The sequence below is a fragment of the Pithys albifrons genome, chromosome 5 (assembly GCF_047495875.1).
Source record: "Pithys albifrons albifrons isolate INPA30051 chromosome 5, PitAlb_v1, whole genome shotgun sequence".
Taxonomy (NCBI): domain Eukaryota; kingdom Metazoa; phylum Chordata; class Aves; order Passeriformes; family Thamnophilidae; genus Pithys; species Pithys albifrons.
In genome coordinates this window covers 29969973-29993554 of record NC_092462.1, presented here as the reverse complement: position 1 = coordinate 29993554, position 23582 = coordinate 29969973, and the positions used below count along the sequence as shown (strand labels likewise).

Genomic DNA, 23582 nt, shown 5'->3' with positions numbered 1-23582 from the left:
CCTTAATGCTAAGAAAAATTAAAGAAGCCACTAGAAGCACTGTGATAAACCTGTGGAATAAATATTTTTTAAAATATAACCTCTTCAATTTGGCTTCAACCTACAAGTAATCTCACATTTTAAAGAAATTCCTCTCTGAAAAGCAGAACCTTGGCAGGATTTAACATTTGAGACTAACTTTAGGTTGGGTTTTGATTAAAAAAAAATATTTGAGACTAAACTACTGTCATTATTATAACTGGCTTGCTCCAAAAATTACGTTCTTTGACAACTCTTTCAAACTATTCCTTCACTTTATTCATGACAGAGGAGTCAATAATAATTGAAGGTTTTGTTAATTATTAATACCCTCTCGCACTCGGGAAAAACACTTCGATACATATTTCTAGTTTGATTGTTCAACTAAAACTTTTCTTTTTTAACAAATTTAGCATAGATCTTTGTGTCTATTTTTCCCTAGGTTGGGCTGTCAGCCAGAATCTTATAAATGAATGCAGGAAAGATCTTATTCAATTATTGGTTAGGTGAAACTATATGCTGCTGAAATGTTAGATGCATGCCACATATATAAAGTCATAGATAGCCTGCAACAAGAGTTATGACTCTTAATTCAGGAAGGAACAGGCCCCAGGCATAAGGCAGCTCTTTCAAAATTTCAGTTGAAAATTGTAAACAGAAGAAACAACATACATAAAAATGCAACACAAAAAGTAATAAAACTCGGGAATAAATTAGTCTTACTTCCACATGCTTTTTCCTCTATCTTTCCTTGTTCTTTACTGTATGAATTAAAGTGAAAATCAGAGACTGGAAAGACACTTTAAAGGCCTTCGTGTAGATACAAATACAATTAGAAAGAACAGATCAGTAAATTTTAGAAGAGTTGAAATACTATCCATCACTTTCTTCTACATAATCATCCCAGACAGTACACGCATGAGCTTCATACACTCAAATTCAGGTGCTTTAGTCTAGCTTCTACTGTTTCTAAATGCTGTGTCCACTGCTTGAAAGACATACTACAAAGGCAAACCACTGTAACATATTCTTTATAGACTGAACTATATCCAAATACTAACCTGACCTGATTCCTGAATTACAACTCAAGCATTTAGAAAACATTATGTATTAAAACAAGCCCAAAGCAAAAAGAGTGATCAACCTGGAGGGTAAATCATACTGATTTCCAGCTCAAAGAAATTAATTTCCAGAACCCTAGAAATCACACCAAAGGTAACACAGTCTCATAACACAGATTTTCTAATAACTTAATCAACAGGCAATACAAATATAGCAGCAATATAGCAGGAAATGCTCTTATGCCTGTAACAGTGGAACTTCATACTGGAAAAATACAAGTTCAATTTGTCACATGATAGGATTAGGGTAGTACTCACCATCAGACAACACCAGCGCTACAGAACTTCCTCAAACACTGCCTTGCAATTGGAGAATGAGTTGTAAAATACCCCAGCTACAACAAGCCCAGTAACCATGTTGCTTCCACCTCAGGGCCCTAAGATCCATGGAGCTCCTGCACACCTGATGGTAGTTTGCAAGATGGCCAGCACCTGATCCCAATCACAGGTGTAGTCAATGCTCATTGCAGCACTGCCAGGCGAGACACACCAGGTGAAAACCAGTACAGAAAGGTTGTAATACAGGGGTTCCTCATGGCTGAACCAAAGATACAGGTTCTCTTTAACAACACAGCTTCTGAGGAACAGTGAATGCACCTTGTACAGTAGCATCAGTACTGATGTGTGACTTTTATATTTTCATTACTGTTTATAGAAATTGCTTGTGCATACATATTTCTTGTGGTCTTTTTTCTAGCTAAGTCTGGCCCTTATTTCAACTCACGAGTAATAACACTTGTACTCAATAAAATAAAATGGCACTACTTCTCAATTAGGAGAGGCCGTTTTGTACATTAACACACTTTGATACAAGACTCCTCGAACCACGAGGCCCTTCCTATTACCCAGCCTATCGCTGCACACATACAAGGCAGCTCTACTAGCTCTCTAAATACTCTTTCCTGTGGTCAGTAGAAATATCCTTTTCCAATCTGCAAGATCAGGTACATTTTTTTGTATCTGCCACTTCCCATTAGGGGTAGTTAGACAAATTGAATCAATAGTACCGGCTGAAAATCATAGTGCTTATTAGTTGAAAGTTGCAGAACAAGAAGAAAATTTCTTTCTTTATACCTGTAGCTAAAAAAGGCTTTCGAGGTTTACAGGTGATCTTAGGGGCCTAAAAGTTTGAAAACATCCCTTATCATAGTTTGCTTCCAAACTTAACAATCCTCTTAACTACTCTTCCCTGTAGGCCAATGTCTCATTATTTGATAGACTATGGATCTACTCTTCCACAAGTCCCACCTTCTGCTTCAAAATCTTTACAGAGGCTCCTGCCTGTTCCTTATTTCACAAGCTCAAATAAGACACTGCAGGTTGCCTGTGAGGTATCTAATAAACACCCCTGTCTGAATATCCCATTCCCTGCTATACCAAAAGGAAATCTCACAGTCCACCAAAGGACTTAAGTATGCATATTAAGTATGACTTGCAAGAAAACAGAGTTTAGAGCTCAGACCCTATAAACTAAAATTCAGAAGTATCTTCTGAAGTATCTTCTTTCAAATAAATGGGACAAACTTCATCTTTATGGATTAAATGATAGGTTATTGGGTTTTTGTTTTCTGCAAAATTCCAATTTCCTCTCAGGCATTGGTTAAATTCTTACAGTAACAAGAAACACTGACTCAGAGGAAACTGTCCTCTGGGTCTACCCTCTCTAAGATATAAGTCTACATAGTTAGTACTGAACTATCATCATACAAATCTTTATGCAGTGCTGTTTTCTTATTCCAAGCCACAGCATGATCTACAAACCCACTGCAAAGTCAAAGCTGCTTCCCAGGGTATATAAGGAACAAATATGTAGCCTTTCCTACCTCAAAGTAAGCTGCTGGGAAAGGCAATTATGCCCTCTTGTCTGTGACTGGCCACCTTCCTGTGTGTAGATATGTGACCTTTCTTTTATTACCTACTGGGTTACCGGCACAAGGCTACAAGGAAAAGGATTTTCTAATGGGATTTTTTTTTTCTGGGAAAGGAATTAAAATAGCATTTAGACAGTTTGAATCTCCAACAATGGCACTTCCCATCTTCCTCTCCATCTAAGACAACAATACAGCTAAAAGTTTGGGATGGATTTCAACCCCTCTGTGTTGTCTACTGCCTTCTAAATAATATGTGCAAAGGGCAGAAGTCTGCAATCAAGGCAGAGTAAGGCTTTAAGTAACATGATTTTAATATTCATAAGGTTTTAACTTCTTAGTGACTATTTATGAAATCTTCTATTATATCAGGATAACAGGCTTAAAAGAAAGTAAAACAACCTGAAACTTAGCATTTTTACACCAGCAGAAACACTTTAGAGCTACATTCAGAACCTATCCTCATAACTGGGTAGAAATGATCTGCCAAACCATAAAAAGTATCAAAAAAAACATTAATTCCAGAGTTCATGGAGGACAATTGTAAAAAGAATATATTTGTCACAGAAATAACAATCATACACTAAAGCTTCAGCCTAAAATGCGTTTTTCATTGCAATACATTGCATAGGCCCCCACTAAGTCCAAAAGACCGTGGGGTTTTCGTCATATTACAATTATCTAAACCTCTTACTCATTTCATTGCCTTAAAGAATTCTACACAGGCTTTATATTAGGTTATCTCTTATGTGAAGAAGTTTACAAAAGGAAAAAGGAAAAGGGTCATTCCAATGTTCTTTCAGTCTTCACAGCATATCTGAGATGACCTGATCTCTCCCTTTCTTCTTTACTGGAAAGGAACTTTTTCTTGGTCACACTTTATTGTACAAGGGAGGGCTATTCCCCCAAAAAAGGAATGCAACAAACTGATTTTAAAAAGGTATATTGTGCAAGAAACTATAGATCAGTGATTGCTGAAGGTGTCTCTCAACTGGTTCTTCCTATAAAGAACTTCCAGTTAATTTAACTTGTTCAAAATATAATAGAAAATTAGTGCTATGGAGTGTAGGGGTGACTGTAATGGCATCCCTTAAGGAAAGCAGTTTAGAGTTCTCCCTTAAAGAGAGCTACCTGTGGTGTGCGGGGGGTCCTGTGACCAATGAGATGCTTCAGTGAATGTGAGGTGAATGGGCTAGCCAATAATGTCATAATGTTGGATGTAAGAGAATAGAATTACTAACTACTACTAACTACTATGAGCTATGAGGAAACTGTCTGTGAAACTATCTTGAATAAAGTCTTGTAAGCCTTCTGATCAAAGCCTTCTGATGCCTGCTGTGCCTGAACAATTCTGACTGTCATTCACGCTGCCCTCTTACTCAGGATAAGGGTAACCCCAATAAATGGTGAGCCCAGTAACGGAGCATCCATTATCAAACATTTTCTTATTTGGATAAATTAACTTCTACATGATTCTGAACCATTCAGCATCTTGTATTGGAGTTTGGGCAGACAGGAGGGCGCAGAGGTTGGAAGATGCTGCCAAGTGCTTGTGTGCACCACTGTCCTCTGCTGGAGGGACTCAGCGCCACTCGTGTCTGTGCCTGACCGACTGCTGTGGGCAGTGCGTGACACAGAGCAGAGGTGACACAGCCAATGGCCACTTCCACTCAGGCCCCAAAGCCCGTGGCCTGAGATGGGAGGTCACTGCTTCTACAGTTTGTGACACGTATCTGCGTACACATGGCAGCTGTTCGCGTGCGGCCTGGGCAGCAGGTTGTGTATCGCCGTGTAATCCCGCCAGGCCCGCGGGGCAGCGGACGAGCACCCGAGCCTTCAGCCGGGCGGTCCCTCGGTACCCACGGCTCACAAGCCGCCAGCTGTGGCGCAGCGGCTGGTTTCGCACAGGGGGTACCCCGAGGGGAACCACACACATCCCGCACAACAGCCAACGTAGGCCGGCCCCGGCCCCAGCGGGCAGGGAACGCAGCGCGGCAGCCCGGGCGCGGCGCGCGGCCTGCCGGGAGCTGTAGTGCGGCCGCTGCGCTTCCCGGCGGGCGCTGCGGGGCCATGGCGGGCACGGCGGCGCGGGGCTGTGCCGGGGCCTGGCGCCGGGCATGGCGGCGGCCCGGGCCCTGCGCGGCCCCCCGCGCCCAGCGGGCCGCCGCCTGTAGCGCCAGAGGCGGGGCGGTACCGGCGGGGCACAGCGGGTACGGTGCCGGCAGAGCGGCGGGCGGGGGTGGCGGTCCCCGGGGCATCCCGCCCCCGGGGCGGGGCCGCAGGGTGGGCGCCGGGCGGGGGTCGGAGCTCGGGCACGGCGGCCTGGGGGCTTTCCCGCAGCCCTCCCAGAGCCGCAGGACGGTGCGCGGCAGTGCCGGGGGGAGAGCCCGGGCAGCGGGAGCAGCCGCGTGTGCCAACGCCGCGCCCGCTCGCCCCGGCGAGGGCTGGAGCGCTCTGCGGGTGCGGAGCAGCCTTGCTCTTCCAGGGCAGCATTGCGAGGCGTGGGCAGCCTGCCCGGAGCAGAGCGTCTCATTCCCAACGCAACTGAGGTCACAGCATGACCGAGTTCTGTTCGTGTGAGCGGCAGGTTTCCCTCTGCACAACTGATCACCTCGAGAGAGCTGCGCAGGCAGCGGCAGGAGCGCGTTGCTGATGCTTTAGGGATACTGATAAATCCAGCCCTGGGACAAACGTGGCCAGAAGCTGCAGCTTCATCGGTGGTGTTAGTAGAGCTCGAAGGCTGGCTGATGCACCTACCTTTTTCTCTGAGTGTAGCCAACACTGATTCAGCAAAGCCTGGTATAGAGATGCATCTGAAGAGTGCAGGAAACAAAATCCCACGTTTTTCCTCAGACCTTGAGACATTGTTATAAATAATTGAAAATACTAAGAAACTAGTATGTTTCAGTAAAACAAAAGAAAGTATTAGCTCCTTCAAACACCTGATATGATATAATCTTTTATGATAATACTGTTCTTGAAGCAGCAATATAAGTGTCACCTACATCACTAGTTTGGTGTTTGTAGGGATGTCCTCAGCTGTTGGGCAGACGGAGAACTAAAATCCTGGCAATGTATTATGTTCAACTTTGGAAGGAACAGTGTACTTGATATATTTGTTTGCTGTTTTTCCATAGCTTATCTCCTATAGCTATCTGGGTACTCAAGCTGCTGAAGTATTCTGCCATAGAAATGTGATTTCATCACTGAAATACTATTTGTGCCACTTCATTTATACAAGGACAGATAATTACTTACAAAAACTGTCAAGCAATTCATACTGTAAAGGTGACCTTTTTCTCTTGTCCATATAAAGGTTATGAATGTGAGAATTGCAATTACTTTTTAGATGATATGGAGAAGCTTTATTCTGTGAAGTTCGTTCAGAGAACAGTAGCTCTCTAGTTGAAATGATGATCTCTCTATTACCAGATTACTAATATTTATGCTAATACACTGCTCTGGAGAGCCACCTTTCCCAGCATGCAAGGGACTAGCTGGCAAAGAATACATAATTTATTATGCCACCTGTCTGTTGGAGATTTATCAAACTACCTGAGAAGTAATTCATATTTATGATGATTTTGTGATTTTCTTGAGGCACCAAATTAGGGTTCATCCAGCATGCAAGTGTGCCTCATTAATTTCTCCAACATTTCTCACGTAAGGAAAAATTAAACGTTTCAAACCATTACATTTCTTTTTTTGTTAAATTTTTTTCTGCATATGGTCAATGTCCTTTGCTATATAGTCCCCCCATGTATGTTGTCAGTTCTCCAGTGCTGCAGCACAACTTTTTTCATTACACTGGACATGTATTTGCAACATCATTTAGGATATTTTTGCAGTTCCATTTTAATGTTTGTTAATGAATGAGGAGTTCTTAATTCTTCTATTTCTAGGTGTTCATGGGTTTTAGCATAATTTAAATAGTTTTTCCCTTCTCTCCTTTCCTTTTCAGTCTTGCTCCATGGGTACCAGTTGTGGGTCTGGAAGTTCATGCACAGATCAGTTCCAACTCAAAACTTTTCTCTGGTTCCCAAGTCCAGTTTGCAGCACCTCCTAACTCTTTGGTATCTTTCTTTGATGCCTCTTTACCAGGAACTTTACCAGTAAGTTATGCTACAATTTCATTTATGTTGAGATTAATGTCAGACAACTCTGCATGTGTTTGTAATATTTTATTCTTCCCAAGATTTGACTTTGGAGCTGCTTTTACCTATTTGTCTAATTTGTGGTTGTTTGATAACACGAGAGGCCTAGTACTGTTTCCTTTAAATTTCCTTGCTCTCTAGTTATTGCCACAGATACTTGATATCCTCTGCAAAGGAAAAAAATTAGGAGTGTCTCTTGAACCTACTGAATGAATCGCGGTATTTCTCTGAGGGCAGAGGGGTGTATTTGGTTAGTATGCCACACAGGAAATTCCTTAAATATGAGAGATGCTTAAAGCCCTGTGAGAGAAGAACATCTTAGGTTTCTGAGTGGCCATTTGATGTTACTTTGCCATATGTTTGTTTATGTAGCTGTCATTTGCCATTTGGAATGTCTCACTATGGAGGTACTTGGCTTCCTAAGTAGAAAGTCTCCAATTTAGGAAACTGTCAACCATTCCTATTTTCAGAGCAATGCAATTATTAAAAAAAAAGTAATCTCTGTGAGACATTGTGGAATAATAGGTCAGAATAGCTGGCTAGCACTTAGCAATGAGGCTTATTAGTGCAAACATAAGTGTTTGAATTCACAGCTTAATTATAACTGTAATGGCTATGACAGTACTGCCGTAGAATTCTCTGAGAATTTAACAAGTTTAATATAAAAATAATGGTTAAAAAGGTATAACATAAGCTCTTGCTATACAGTGAAAATAAATATTGAATAGGTTTATCATTGCCACATGCAACAAGCATGCAGAGACTAATGGGATCTAATTATTTGATGCAGAAGTGTTTCACTGAGTATATGCATTAGAGTGGAGGTTTGAATTCCAGTTGCAGGAACCTATTTTTTAATCTAGTGAAAGCTTTTCATCACCATAAAACAGCCTCAAATATTATTCTGAAATTGAGAATTAACTTAAGCCTGAATTTCTAGGATCTCAATTTATGTCATGTGATCCTTAAAAAGGGAAATGATTTGATATATTCATTCTGTATTTGCAAAGGTATTGAAAACTAAAGAAGTGAAGTTTAGATGCTGATGCAATTCACTCTGCTCGCAGTGGCAATTCAGGGCTGAGGTGTAGACCTAACTATATGAAAATTCTGAAAACTTTGCAGAGATAATGGGCATCTTATGCAATCGCTTGGTTTTTGAAGGATCTAGTTAGACTTAAAGACAGAAAATGAGTTCCTTTCATTTGGGGGCAGAGCTAGGTTAGGTAGTCACAAAATATAAAAGCGTTCAATATTCTGGTTTTAGACCTTCTACTTAACCTTCTGTTAGTGCACAGAAGTCCTCTTAAATTGTCTAATGCTTATCTTTAGTCAGGGAGAAAAACTGTTCTTGAGTGAACAAAAATGAGTTTAATTTTTTGATACATTACTATTAAGGCTTATGTGTATGTGTGTGTCTATTTTCTCTGTTAAAGTGTTTTAAAATGAGGCTTGAAATGGGGCTTGGTGTGTCCTTTTTGAGAAGACCCCAGTACATGTGGGCTTTGATAGGGAATAGAACTGCACCTGAGTTTAAAAGTAGTGATGCTATGCTAAGTTCTATCAGCTTTTTTATCTATACAAAGAAATATTTTTATTACTGTAGTACTGGTGAAAATAGAGTTGAAAGTGAATGTTATGAAATACATGTTCCTGCATGTTAGAATGTGATACAAAAATCCAGTCAGTAATCATAACTTTATTTTCCTGTTGTACTTGCTGCACAGGAATGAATGTCAGAGACATGTTTGTTCTGCAATCAGTTGGGCTTGTTTTCTGTGTGTGAATTTGTACATGGCAGTAGTATCTGAAGCAGAATTGGATTTTGAGGAATTTTGAAAGATGGAAAATTCATTATGAAAATTCAAAGTATTTGTAAAATAACCAAAACCAAACCAACAGAAACCATTTTAATAAATGTTATTAGGTTATTGCTTAATTAAACTACTTGAAAGGTAAATATTTGGCCTTTCCTTTGAACTCTGTTTTGTTGAGAAATATAAAACAAAAAGGAGTAAAGTTTCTATGCAGCAGTTGTGCTTTCCCTAGCAGAGAATAATTGCTGTTTTAAACTGAGAACTACAGGGACAGTTTTCATTGTCACAGGGATTAAATTTACTGTGTGACCACCAGATGGTTGTTATAGACAACTGTGCTGGTATTTGCCACCTCATGATGGGACCAGAAATGGTGGTTCTAGGGGAAGCTTTTCTGGCTGCATTATGTTTCTGGGTCACTGATGAGTGTAGGTGTGAGCCTTTGCTGTGCTCTGCACAGGAGGGGTAAAATTAGAAGAATGTATTTAGCTGTCCTCCATCTTTCCTCTTTATGTTTGCTTCCTGTAATGTTAATACAGCTTATTTTATGCTTCTGCTGCAAGTAGGCCTTGGGAGGACCATCACAGTGTTAGTGTGACCATTTCACTGTGCTGCACTCATAAAGTGCCTTTTAGAGACAGCTGAAAGCAGGAAGAGCTATACAGGTGCATTCCTATTTGGCATGAGACAGAAAAAAATACTATAGAACTGTAGACTCATAGGATAGTTTAAGTGGAAGAGGTCATCTCATTCCAGCCCCCCTGCCATGGACAGGGACATTTTCCACTAGACCAGGTTGCTCAAAGCCCCATCCAACCTGCCCTTGAACACTCCCAGGGATGGGGCATCCACAGCTGACACAGCTGTGTCAGTGCCTCAACACCCTCACAGTAAAGAATTTCTTCCTGACATCTAGTCTAAACCTGCCCTCTGTCAATATTAAGGCATGTCCTATCATTACACAGGTCCTTGTAAAGTCTATTTCCAGCTCTCTTGTAGGCCCCCTTTAGGTACTGGACAGCTACTGCAAGGTCTCCCTGGAGCCTTCTGTTCTCCAGGCTGAACCACCCCAACTCTCTCAGCCTCTCCATGTAGCAGAGCTGCTCCAGCCCTCTGATCATCCATGGCCCTTCTCTGGGATTGCTCCAACAAATCCACATCCTTCTTGTGTTGGAGGTGCTGGAGCCAGATACAGTACTCCAGGCAGAGTCTCACAAGAGTGAAGTAGAGGGGGAAAATCAACTCCTTGACCTGCTGGCATGCTGCTTTTGGTGTAGCCCCAGACAGGGTTGGCTTTCTGAGCTGCAGATGCACATTACTGGCTCATGTTCTGCTTCTCTTCAATAAAGATCCCCACGTCCTTCTCAGGGCTATTCTTAATACTTTCTCTGCCCTCAATCCATTCTCCATCCAGCCTGTATTGGTGCTTGGGAGTGCCCTGATCGGGCACTTTGCCTTGTTGAATGTCATGAGGTTTGCACAGCCCCACCTCTCCAGCCTGTCCAGGTCACTCTGGATGGCTTCCCTTCTCTCCAGCCTGTCGACTGAACCACACAGCCTGGTGATGCCAGTGAACTTGCTGAGGGAGCACTTGATCCCACTGTCCATGTCACCAACAAAGACATTAAACAGCACCGGTCCCAATACTGAGCCCTGAAGAACACCACTGGTCTCCACTTGGACATCACACTGTTGACTGCAGCTCTTTGAGTGTGACCATCCAGTTAATTCCTTGCCCATTCAGTGGTCCATCTGCAAAATCTGTATCTTTAAAATTTAGAGACAAGGATGTCATGTGGGACAGTGTCACATGCTTTGGACAAGTCCAAGTAGATTATGTCAGTTTCTCTCCTTATCGACCAACACTGTAACCCTTTTGTAGAAGGCCAGCAGATTTGTCAGGCACAATTTTCCCTTAGTGAAGTCATGTCTGTCACCAATCACCTCATTATTTTCCATGTGCCTTAGCATCATTTCCATCTGCTCCATGATCTTGCTGGGCACTGAAGTAAAACTGGCCAATTGAGACTGACTGATGTGGAAAATCTTTGATTAAAAAACTGGATTTGGAAATAGCAAGTCCGGATGACAAACCCCATGCTACTCAGCACACTTTTTATGCTCTAGTGATGAAGCCCCTCAACACCAGACCAGACAGGATCTTACTCAAATTACTGTAAGGCTCTCCTTTCTTTGAGATTACATCAGACTTACATACATTACATTTCAGGTAACAAAATGTGCAAAGACCTGATTTTTTTACCTTGTGAATGGACTTGGAAATTATCTAAGCTTGGAATCTTCAGAAGACTTTTTATAAGGGAATTACTGTACTGTACATGGTTGCAAATAGTGCACCACACCTGCAGACTGAACTAAAATTCTTGTGAGGATCCATTAAGATTGTTGCACTCCCAATCTAATTTAGCCTCTTTGAAAATTCCGAGAGTCTTTATAAAGCTTTTTAAAGCTAAGACTGGGCTCACAGAAAGAGAATCCATGATTATCTATTCTCATGATTGAGGTGGCTGACTAAAGGTTAATTATAGCTCAGCCACAGAAATAAGATAGTAGATCTAGTAGCTAAAAGCTGAAAACTTTTTGTCTCTGTTAGTCTTTGTTGCACGTTTTACGTATGTCTCCTGCATGTCTGAAGTGAAGACATGATCCTATTGTAGGCAGACCTTTGTAGGCAAGTGTACAAAGAAATAATCTAGGATTTACATAACCAAGGTTTCAAGTAATAAGATTTGAATGAATATTAGCCCTACAGTCTTAAGTATTTTGAATTTTTTGATACCTTCTTATGCATTTGAATTTCATTTTCTTCACAGTATGAACAGCATCTGTTTTATTCTTTTTTATGAGTTTTCAGAAACATCTAGTAATGATCAAGCTTTTTTTAATGAAGAAAAGATAAATACCTTCTGACCTCCAAGCAAACAGCATGATCTGTGCTGAACACTCTTGTAGAGTATCATGTGAGATGCATGGTTTTATCTGAATATGTAATTTTTTCCTGTTCCACTGGACATGTTCTAGGGCTCAACAACTCACTCATTGCTGCTGTCTTGTCCTGATATTTTCATATCTTCTTGGTTTTAACTCCTTTCATTTTTCTTCTGCAAACAGTATAGAGGGATGCATTTTGGTCCTGTCTTTTTGTCTTCTCTCACTTGTATAATGACAATTGGGCAAGTGGATATGCATTTTCATGGAAGAGAATGGTACTAGAGCAACTATTAGCCCCTGTTCCTTCTGGCATTGCACCCCTGGGAACTTGAACTCCAGACTTGGGCTTCCCCAAGGGTGACGCGTGTCAGCACAGCACTGTGCAGTAGCTGAGAGCGCGTGTGTGTGTCTAGGTTTTGATTTGGCTTCCCAGTCACAAGCTGCCCCTCCTTCTCCCTCCGCTCCTCAAAGTCGGGGCAGGGGGGAAAAACCGAAGGGGGGAAAAAACTTGAAAGACATTGAATTAAATCAGAGTACATATGTACATTTCCAAATGTTTACAATTATATATATACAATCTGCACACACAATGGGAAACTCCCAGGGGAAAAAGAAAAGGGAAAGGGAAGGGGAAAACAGCAGAGGGACAAAACAGAACAAATATGTACAGACACCCTCACCCACCCCCTAAACAAACCAGTACAGCACAATCCTACCAACAACCCTCAAAGAAAGGCCAACTCCTCTCACGTTCTCTCTCTGATCTCCTGCGTGGCTCTGACAAGGGACCGCAACAGCAAACTCCCTGCTCCCACCTTTCGCCAGAGAAGCAGAGCAGCAACTTCCTATCTCTCTCTTAGTTATACTTCCTTGTCACGTGGAAGGAGAAAAAAAACAAATGTGGAATACCTGGGCAATGGGCCTTTCCCTAGTTATACCTGGGTACTAGGGAAGGCCTGGATCAAAACTATTGCAGCGTGTGCTGTGCTGCTGCTCTCCATGGCCTGCGGTGCTGTGCGGGTGAGAGGGCTGCCCAGGGACCTGGCAGGGACAGTACCTAGTCTGGGGTTGTAAAGGGTGTTTCCTACAATGACACTGCATCCATCTGTTCTTGGCAGTGGCAGATACACAGTGTTTTTCCAGATGTTTTGGGTGACAGATTATCAGGCTTTAATAACATGTAAAATTCATCACAATATACAGGATTTATCTGATGCATTTGCAGAGAGGTTTGTGTGAGATTTTGGTGGATCTGTCGGCTATTCAGACTGGAACAGAACCAGGATTTGAGACTAGAATTTATACTTTACAGTTTGAAGCTAGATTTTTTGATATTCTTTGTCTGCCTGTTAAATCTGGAGATTGCAACAGCTGCTTTACCAACATGTGATTTTAGTTTTGTTTTGGCATTCCTGCTGGCATGCATGTGGATTTACTCCCTTATTTCACTACTTTATTTTGAAAAAAAAATTTCTTCTTAGCTTGACTGTTGTTAACTACTGTTTCAATTGCATGCACTTTTCATGGGGAACTGGACAATCTTCTAATTGTTGTATGCATGTTGGTTTAGCTTCCATTATATAAGTTTTCTTCTTTTCTTTGAAACCATGTGATGCCTAAGTTGTTGCTCTCCTCTAAAAATAAAATAATGGCAAGCCTGATGAAAAAAGTGAATTCGTGCTTGTTTTAAATCATTTATTTACGTCTAGGTTCACTTAAACTGCTCATTGCTTATTTCAGTAAAACTGCAGTAATTTTATTTAGGGGAAAAGGAGGCTATTTTCTTAGAAATTGATGGTACTTTTCTGTTGCAGTCTTTCTTTACTGATAGTATTTGGGTTTGCAATGCATTGTATCATCAGTGATTAAGAGTCTTTTGTTGCTCACACAGGTCCAGCTTGCTGGACTTGCAGTTCCAGGAAGCCTCTATAAAGGAAATCCCACTAATTTAGAAAAAAACCCTAGGGGAATGAAATAGGCTTTCAAACCATTGCTCCCTGAGGATGCCTTTGGAGTTCATAGATCCTTTAATTTCTGAGTTCATGATAGATTAAAGCCTACCTGCATGATTTCAAGCTATTAATCAGTTCAAAGCTGTTGTGCTGGTCAGAAGGTCTTTGAAAGATGAGGGAGGCTGGCTTCAGGTGACTTTCAGGACTGCATTATGGTGCGGGTTGTTCCTCATTCTATTTCTTTGCGCCTCATAGGATCATTCACAGCCTGGGGTTTACCTGTGCAACTCAATTCCCTCGCTGCACTCTGAGAAGTGTCATACTTCCTCAGTTACTGCAGTTGCTTGGCTCAACTTTAGTTCATACTTAACTGTAAGCCAGTTTTTTGTGGAGATGTCTCTGCTCTTGTGCTTTGAAGTATTTGTTCTTCTCTCAAGCTTTGAAAGAGTCCCCTGTAATGTTTTCTCTTTTTTTTTTGCTGTGTCTCACGTATTTGTGAGCACTGCTGACACTCATTCTGGGTGTTTTAATCTTTTTGGCAAGGCTAACAATTCTTGTAAGTCTTCGTCTTCTTAGAACCTCAGTAACTGTTGAGCTCTCTGTTTCTTGTTCTTGTGGGCTTTCCTGTTCACCCTTAACAGGTCCCTCTGGCTGATGTAAACTTGCCAGTTAGAATGGCTTTGAGTTGATAAAACATCTTGCTATCACCTATTTCAGTAGATCCTTCAGTGCTTCAGTGATACTGTCTAGGTATTTTCTCTTACCTCCTTTTGTGTTGGTTTTTTTATTGCTTTACCTCTTGCTTTGCACAGGTATCTTTCTGCTTCATAGTGGGGAGCAGGGGTTTGCAGTATCGCTTCTGTTCTTTCACACAGTGTTACTGCAGATGCGAGGCCAGCTCTGATACTTTTGGACAGCACAACCATTACATGGCAACTACACATACCCATGTCCCCTCTTTCAGAATTCAGTCAGAAATTGCTGCTGAAACACACATTACCTTTTTGCAGTAGCTTTTCTCAGTGGGTTGGGAATATCTTAAAGTTGTACCTGTGAGGGGATTTGTTGGTACAAATTTCCATTACTTGTGTTATAAGTTACTATACATGCTCTGGCATCCTTAAATGTTTGATTTGATTTCATTTTCTCACTATATATAGACAAGCAGTCTTATTCCATGTGACTCCCTTTGAGGAAATCCAAGGTGGTATATTGTGTATATGTGTATGTAAGAAGTGCTCCCATAAGCAAAAATTTCAAGTTCCACCAATTTCTCAGTGTTTTAACTTTGCAAACTAACATCTTGCTTCTCCATTCTTCTTCTTAACAATTTTTTTCTTTGAAGATTTTTTCATTGAAAGGTATTTAGGGAAGCATTGTCCCACAGTAATGACAGATAATTGTAGACTAGGTCTCTGTTCTTTTCATAGTTAACTGTCTTGTGTATAATGTTGCAGCACTGTCAGGTTTATGTATTTCGTTTAAAACTTACCTTGCTGCAATTAGGCTGTAATTGATTCCTGGGGTGAAATTAATTTCTTTGTGTTCTCTCTGATTATCAGTCACCTTGCCACATGACTGTATTTGATTTTGAGAGGGTTATGTAAACTTCTGCAAGTGGTATTTATTAGTTGCATATGCAGATTTTCCTACTGTGACCATTGTTTTGTATACAGAAACACTAGTTTTGCCGTTTTGCTGACAAGGTCAGCCAAATTTACCTCCAAAAACTTTTAGGCTTGTAGAGGCTTTTTGTGAATGTTTTAGCAAGCATATGAAGAGGAAATTACTGATTGAGTCTCCCCGCTGATCTCAGCTTTCTCTGGGCTGCTGCTTTTCAGGTATTTGTGACACTTGATACCCATTTTGGGATGTTTGATGAAATGAGGAGAAGGTGAAGGAATCATGGAGGTGAGAGTTTAGAAGTGAAACAAACCAGGGATGTTATTTAGAGGAAATTAAGTCTCTGTTGATTCTGCTGTTCCAGAACATACTTTTTAAAAGCAAATAATTTTAGTTTGCTTTCTTAGTGGCTCTTTGTAAGATTTACAGGCTTCTCAACCCACGGGGAGTTGCCAAAAGAAACAGAGGAGGAATTAGTGAATTCTTGTATCTATGTGTGAAAGGCCACTTCTGGTGTACTCCAATTGGTATGTTGTGGTCTCTTTAAAGAATGGGTCAGCCTACAGGGAAGGATGGCTACTTCTCTGAGGAACAAGTAAGCTTGTTTCAGGAGGCAGCAGTTTGAGAAAAAAGGAATGAGGTAGTTGGAGCAAAGGTGGGGAGTTTAGCATGGGCTCTCAGATACACAGAGATTCCAAGAAGGAGCAGTGGGCAGATAGCAAAAATGTAGAAATCATGACAGTCAACATGTATCAAAGGTCAGAATTCATTACAATTCAGAAAACTACCTGCAGGCCTACAGCAAAATATCATCTGCAAGGATAAATAGATCAGGGGTTGGTTTACAACTTGTTCTGTGCTAAATGCTCTCAATTGTCTCCATTTAAGAAGTTAAGCATTATCTCTGTTGCATTGAAGAAGACAGATGTTACTCATGTTTAAAAGCCTCTTTTAACCTTTTTTGTGGAGCTCAGTGTAGAAAAAGAAAAGATCTGAGAAGGTTCACTTCAAAGCTCTTGTTGACACTGTATTTGATCATGTTCTGTAACTTATGTGTTAGCCATTGTTCAGTCCCTTTCCTCCAGCAGCAGTGAAATGTATTCGCTGGATCTTCCTGTGTTTGACTTCCCCTGGATCAGAGAGCATTACCAATGGTTTAAATTTCAGCTGGCATAAGAGAGGGAGCATCCTTATGGCATGTCAAAAAAAGCCATGGAGTAGATGCAGAAGACTGCTGTCAACAGGGAAGGCATGGAGGTTAGAGAGAGACTGGATTCCTTTATGGGAACAGCAGCACAGTGTTTGGTTTTGGATATCATGAACTGTTGTATCATCATTGCATTGTCCTGTCTTTGTGGATTGTTCTGGTTGGAACTGGTTCTTCATGGTAGAACTTTGCTGCAGCTGCTGCTGCTGGGATCTGAGGTATGAAGATCAGTGGTTTAGGGCAATGCCGCTGCATTGGCTGCTTTTCTACCACCCCAGAAAACAGATTAGTTCTATTGAGACCATTGAACACTTTGCCCACACAGTAGTCTGAAAGCATTTTTCCTCTTCTGTTTCTTTTAGCAGCTCTGTGTGGGTTGAGAAGCCTGTAAGTCTGTCATTATTTAAATACCTTTTTATCTAGTGTTACCTTCCCATTTTTCTTGCTCCCAGGGATCAGCATTTCTCCCTACTTCCACTGAATTTTTCTGGTCATCACTGCCACTGGACTTCCTCCAGGTCCAAGCCTTGTGATACAAGCTTTCAGGCTAGCTCTTCAGCTTTGATAAAGTGTGTCCTCCTGTTCTGAGTACACATGAAGTAATGTGTTTGGGAGCTGCATACTTCTTGATGTCAGAACTGCATGGTTTTAAGGTATTACTTGAATCAATGTGTGCTGCATCTCCACAAGCCAACAAAGTCAGCAATAATTATAATGTTTGTATAACAGCATACAGCTTTGGTACCAGACTGAAAAGGTAAAGTTACAACATTAAGTATATTTAATGCCTCTCCCTTATTTTTTGTAGAAGGTAGCAAAAATAAACTTTTTCTGCAGAGACATCTAGATGCTTCTTCTTTTTTCCCTCCCAGTTATCCTATATAATACTCATTAGCAAAACAAGAAGCTGCACACCCACCATCTTTAAAATGTAAAAATGGTAATTTACTAAATACAGAAACGTGTATGTTCACCTAAATGGGTTCCAACTTTCTTTAATGTGTAATATAAGGAGTAAACCTCTTGGTAAAGAAAATGCTGTTAGAAAATCGCTTTTGGTGGGAATTTATGCCATTGAAGGTATTGTGTATAGTTTTGTGTAGATATTGAGTAGTCTTGTATTTAAAACCAAGGTCTTGACTAAACTGAACTGGCAAAGAAAGATGATAAATTTTTAAAAGGAGTCTTTCCACTTGTGAACTGGATGTAGAGAAGAGCCAAGTACCATAAAGAGCTGTCTTGGTTGGACTGTTCTTCCATTCCTTTAGCGCTCAGTTACTGCGGTACTCTAGCAGGATAGGGTAGCTAGTGGGAAATGGTGCTGGTGTTGGGATGCCATTGTTAAGATTTTTCATGATTTTCCAATACAAACAATTTGCATTTCCTTTTGTGATAGGTCTCTGGAATTTTCTTAAATACTAGGGGGAATACTTCCATTTTAGAAGAAGCTGAAGAAGCCTTTGTGGACTCTTCTGTTTTGTCCATAGCTCTTGCAGGAACTACACAGCTTGCTTTCAAGGCCAGCACTTTGCTAACATACCAGACAGGCAGCTTGTCAGTTCAAGCCAGTAATTTAAATCTTTGGTGCTAGTCAAAGATGTCAACTTAATAACAGCTTACTGCATAAACAAGCTGGAGGACTTATTCTAGGTCATTAGTATGGCAAGTTTCACATACTGAATTGATGTTTATCTCTGCAGATTATTTGAAAAGCAGGGCTTGTTTGAGGGAAAAGCGGTAGTTTGCCTAAACAATTCTGCTTTGTGATCACAGCCTTGATCACTGGAATGGGTAGTAGCAGTCACTTCAGAAAGGAAGCAGTATTAGACAGGTAAGTTTTGAAGTAGACAGTCATCTGGTTGGGGTTTTTTCCTTTTTAAAGTCACACAGGGCAGAGGAAGCAGATTGGCATGGCAGACATCTCAGTATGCCATAGTGGAAAATATCTGCAATGCCTTCAATCACACAGAGACTGATAAAGGAGTAGCACAGGAAGTTGAATGAGTAGTGGTGCATATACAATGACTTGGCTAGGGTGATCAAGTACACTGGGGACACACACATTAGAATCATCTAAATGCTTAGTAATACTACATAAAAAATAATCAATACTTCACATTTTTTGCACATTTTTCCCTAGAGCCACCAAAATGGTTCATCAGCAGTAGTGCAAAAGGTTTTCTCTGGTATAAGTGGTACATATATGGGAATTATTTCCTTCTCCTCAAAACAGTGTTATCTCTTAGGACAGTGAGTTACATACAGTCTACCCTGGTTGAAGCAAAAATTGAAGAGCAAGTGGTCAAAGGCAGTAGCTGCAGTGTCATCATGAGCTAATCTCGAGCTGTGTTTGAAGAGTGTGCTGTGAAGCTCTGACGGGTTGGGGTTTGTCTTGTTCACTGATTGCAGTGCCTGCACCATCAGGAGTTGTAGCAAGGTAGTGGTTCACTGCTTTGGAGCAGTGGTGCTTTTGAGTTTACCAGTTCTTATGGAGCCTTGATGGGTTTCTGGTGACCAGTTTTTAAAGGACTGTCTGGCATGGTCCTCACTAATTTGTAAAACTGAGCAGGATTGTGCCAGGAGGTTTTAGTAGGAGGAAATTTGCCTGTGTATTTAGAAAAAGATATTTTAAGCAATGAACAATTTAACTAGCACCACTACAGAATTCCTTAAACAGTAAAAAAAAAAAAGTATCTGTACTGTCTGGAAGCGTTTAATTGTTGACAGGAGCGCCTACTATATAAGGAGCTGCAGTATGTACTAAAATAAATTAATATTTCGTAGTTACTAATTTTGCTTTAGGTTACAGTCAGGACTAATGGTGTTCATTTTGCTGTGGATCAGTATTTCAAAGGAAGATTGTTCTTCCTTTTTTCTCATTTAGAATTTGCTTTATGTGTCTTTTAAATTTTTTAATAAGTAAAATATGCCTGAACAGATGATGTGTTCTAGTTAGCTACACTAAAGATCTGAAAGTTCCCTTGTTAAATGTCTTAAATATTTAATTTCTGTATAAGCAATTTTTAAGTTTCTGTTACATGAAGAGTTTCTCACATTCTTTCTTATTATTTTGATTTTGTTAAATACTTAATGAGGAAAGCAAAGAAATTCATTTTCTTGCTTAAGACATGGGATGATGGGAAATGTACATCTACCTAATACTGTTTTCAGAATTCAGGTTGGAGAATGTAAAAAGTAAATACTGCCAGAAACATGGAAGGAAACATTATTTGTTTTATGTTCTGGTCAATGCAGATTAAGTCATGTACATTCTTTTGTATTATGTGTCCCTTTAACAGTCCTGCTGAAAATAGACTGCTTGGCAGCTGTACAGTGCAGAACAGGATGGGTAAAGTTCTGTTCCTGTTTCAAAATGCTGTAAGTGTGAGCATGGCAGAGTTGCACTAAGACAAACTCAGTCTTTTTTTCCTTTTCGGTTTCATCCATTTGATGTTAGTTAAACGAACTGGTGAATTAATGAGAACATATCCAAACAAAACGTAACTTTGTCAGTACTTTTTGGAGCGAAATTTTCCTTCTCCTCTGGATCCTGACCCTGCTGAGGAGATGTCAGGGGTAATGCTGATAGTGATGGGTCCATGGTGAGAAACTGCATTTAACTTCTTTATTTCTTCGTGAAGGCCTTGCTGGGTCTTCAGATCACAGCATTCTGCAAGAACCTTAATCCAGTGGGTTACCTGCGTACTGGAAATATGTATAGTTGTAGCCATGGGATCAGTTCATGCCTTTTGAGTCCTGTTTTAGCAAAGCATGGAAATATGCTTCATTTCATCCTAGTCAAGCAAAGTATTAAAACCTATGGTATTCTATGTAGATACTCACGAATTCACTGTAGTTCTGTGGTTACGGGTGTTCTGAACTGTTTCACTGAAATGGCACTGCACTGCAGTCCCTATTGTGAATCCCTGTGTGTCCATTCTCACTGGGAGCTGACAGCTGGTTACAAGTCAGTTATCACTTACTGTGATTTGTCTCTTGTACCCTCAAAGATTCAAAAGCACTGAAACATTTGCAAAAGTATCGAGCCAGAACAGTGAACACCTCCTTATGTAGTATGACAAAATGACTGAACAGCTTGTTTTTTCATCTTTAAGCTTTGCAGATTTATAGCTACCACAACTTTAATGATGAATAAGAACTACCCACACAAGGAAAGAGACCTAATGGTGACTGAAGGCAAGCGAAATTGAATATATGCTCCTTATAAGGGAGTGTGTGGGAGACACATTTGTTACATACTGAGTATCTGAGCAAAACCATGTGTCATGTTTCCTTAGGTTCTCAACAGGAGATGTGTAGAAGCAGCAGTGATGACAGGCCTGGCACTCAACTGCAGCATAAACAAGAAGTCCTTGTTTGACAGAAAACACTACTTCTATGCAGATCTGCCTGTAAGTATGGAGCGTAGCTGGGCCCTCTGTGGCTGTAGGAAAGGACGAGTCTGGAGTACGAATAGCAGTAGGGGATGAGTGAAGAGATGTTTCTTCTGTTTGCAGTGAGTGCTCTGCTCACCTCAGCAGGATGCTGAGCTGTGCCCTGATGAAATAGGCAGCTGTACCCTGGTGCTCACTGATTGAATATGATTGCTCTGATTGCTGACTCCTTGCTTAGCTGTACAATTCCAGGAGCTTAATGTAATTGAATTGGGAGCTGGAGCTGCATTTTTCCCTTAAGTTGTCCATTCCTGGTGGTTAGTACTAATTGTCTGTGAGGGTAAAAGCAGTCTGATAACAGTCCTTCGTTTAAAGTGAATGTATAACAAACACAGGTTCAGTGGTATAAACAGTAGTGTCTTTTTGCCTGTACTTAGGAACCTAAAAATACTTAATTTCCCTTCAAAGCTTCCTCACTCATATTTCCAGTGGATGAAAAATATAAACAAAAACAACTGAGAAATTGAGTCTTTGCAATATGGTTTGTTGGTAGCTTTCATATTGGGTAGAAGGTGTCACCAGAAGTCAAAAGTGTTTTGTTTCACTTGATATGGATGTAGAAATGCTGAAATAATGTAAGAACTTGACTTCTGTTATTGCAACAGGATGCAGCCTTTTTTTCTATTCTAATGAAATTAAACCTTTCTAATTTTGAACTGTTTTTTTCTGTCAGCTTCTTTGTACTGAATGTTACATTTATAACTAATCTGTCAAAGGGAGGACACTAGTTTTGCTTTCTCTGGTTTTGGGTTGAAGATCTGACAACTGCATTAAAAGAAAAAATTGTGATTTTATTTTATCTGAGAAAGATCAGGCATATTAGTTTATTCTCTCTTTAGGTGAGGTGTCCCAGACATTCCAGAGAAGCAGAGTGAGAGATTTGTCAAGTCCCAAATTAATATGTAGGGTGCTGTATGATTAACCAAATTACTTTTCTTTCCTACTCTTGTGCAGGCACTGGAAATATTTTGAAGTTACACAAAGCACAATACATTTGCTCCCTACCTTAGAAAGAGAATTATATTACAGTTGTCCACCGGAGAGCTGGATCTAGGAGTTTCTGTCCCATTTTCATCTACATTGTGGCTTGTAGTTCTTATTTGGTTTCTGAGGATAGCTTTGCTAATATTTGTGAGCCCTTTGTTCGGGACTCTGTATTGACCTGCTGGGAATGTGAAATGCAAACACAGCAGTTTGAATCACCAGTACTTTTTTTTTAACTTGTAGAACTATCTTAAAGCCCATTTCGAGACCTGAAGGAGAAAAAAGCGAAATAGCAGAAAATAAACATGACTTTCAAAATTCCTTTTCAGATCATAAAGAAACATCAAAAACATCACCGGTTTGTTTGCAGGCTAGCTTTGGTGCTTGTGCTGTTAAACTGAAAACAACCTCTCATATTCTTGTGATGTCTGCCACTATCAGTCTGCTGTGTAAAAGCTGTAAGGATGACTTGTCATAGGAAAGAATCCTCATCCATGTGTTTAAGAGGAGAACAGTGAGATGGAGGAAGGTGTGGGCACCAAGTGGGCTGCCATTGTCTGCAGACATGAGTTACGGGATCCTCTAGTCAGATAAGCGTGGGAATTTGGTCAGGGAGATGCTGACACATTTTATTAGCTTGAAACATGTAATTCTGGCTTTCTACTGGCTGACTTCTGCAGTTTAAGCACTGACAATAAATGGCCCAACCTGCATTTCACAGTGAAGAGTCTAGTTAGGAACCCTTTAATGGGATGCAGAGTTCAGGCTAATGAGCTGTATAGAACAGATAAATCCAGCTTTTAGGGTCATTCGACAATGGGATTATTGTTACTTGTGAAAATGGGGCTTTGGTTGGGAAATGGGATTCATGTTATTAATTGTCACTTACTATTTCAAGCTTTAAAAAATCACTTTAATGAGAAGTTTTAGGAGATGAGAAGGGCTGTGTGATTAGCACAGGCTGCATAGAGCCAGTTATTTTATTTTTCTTGTAGTCATTATGGTTAGAAGGTTGTGTACTTTGTTGCCTATATATAAATTGGGTGTTCACAGGGGCAGACCACTGTTCTCCATTCCAATGCCCTGTCACCATCTCTGCATTTTAAAGTTCATTTCCCTGCAAAATATGCAGATGCTCCTCCCAGTTAATTTGTATCTGGGAGGTGTCTTTTTAATTCTCCCCACTAGTGCTGTGAGCAGGTGAGGGGGAAGTGACGGTGACCCCACCTCAGCTGCCAGTGATTCACTCCTGTATTTTTACATCATTGCAGTTATTCCACTCCCTTGTCACTGGCAGCCCCTTTTCTGGCCAGCAGCTTCCCCTTTGAGTGGAGTCCCAGGCCTGAGGCAGCATTTATCAGCTGTGTGTGGGGTGCAGTGTCTGTCTTTAAATTGCTGTGTTAATGAAATTGAGTTTTCTCATTTCTTGATT

General features: G+C 40.7%; 1 protein-coding gene across 2 annotated transcripts in view; it reads left to right on the top strand.

Annotated features, from left to right (window-relative positions):
* Nucleotides 1–5051: 5051 nt before the first annotated feature.
* The window catches only part of GATB (glutamyl-tRNA amidotransferase subunit B), a 42937-nt gene continuing 24406 nt past the window's right edge, over nt 5052–23582 (top strand). For both annotated transcript variants that reach the window (XM_071556096.1, XM_071556095.1), the window contains exons 1-3: nt 5052–5217; nt 6969–7119; nt 21011–21124. In XM_071556096.1, coding sequence (XP_071412197.1) covers nt 5078–5217; nt 6969–7119; nt 21011–21124 — 405 coding nt within the window. In that variant the 5' untranslated portion in view covers nt 5052–5077. The remainder of the gene's footprint in view (nt 5218–6968; nt 7120–21010; nt 21125–23582) is intronic.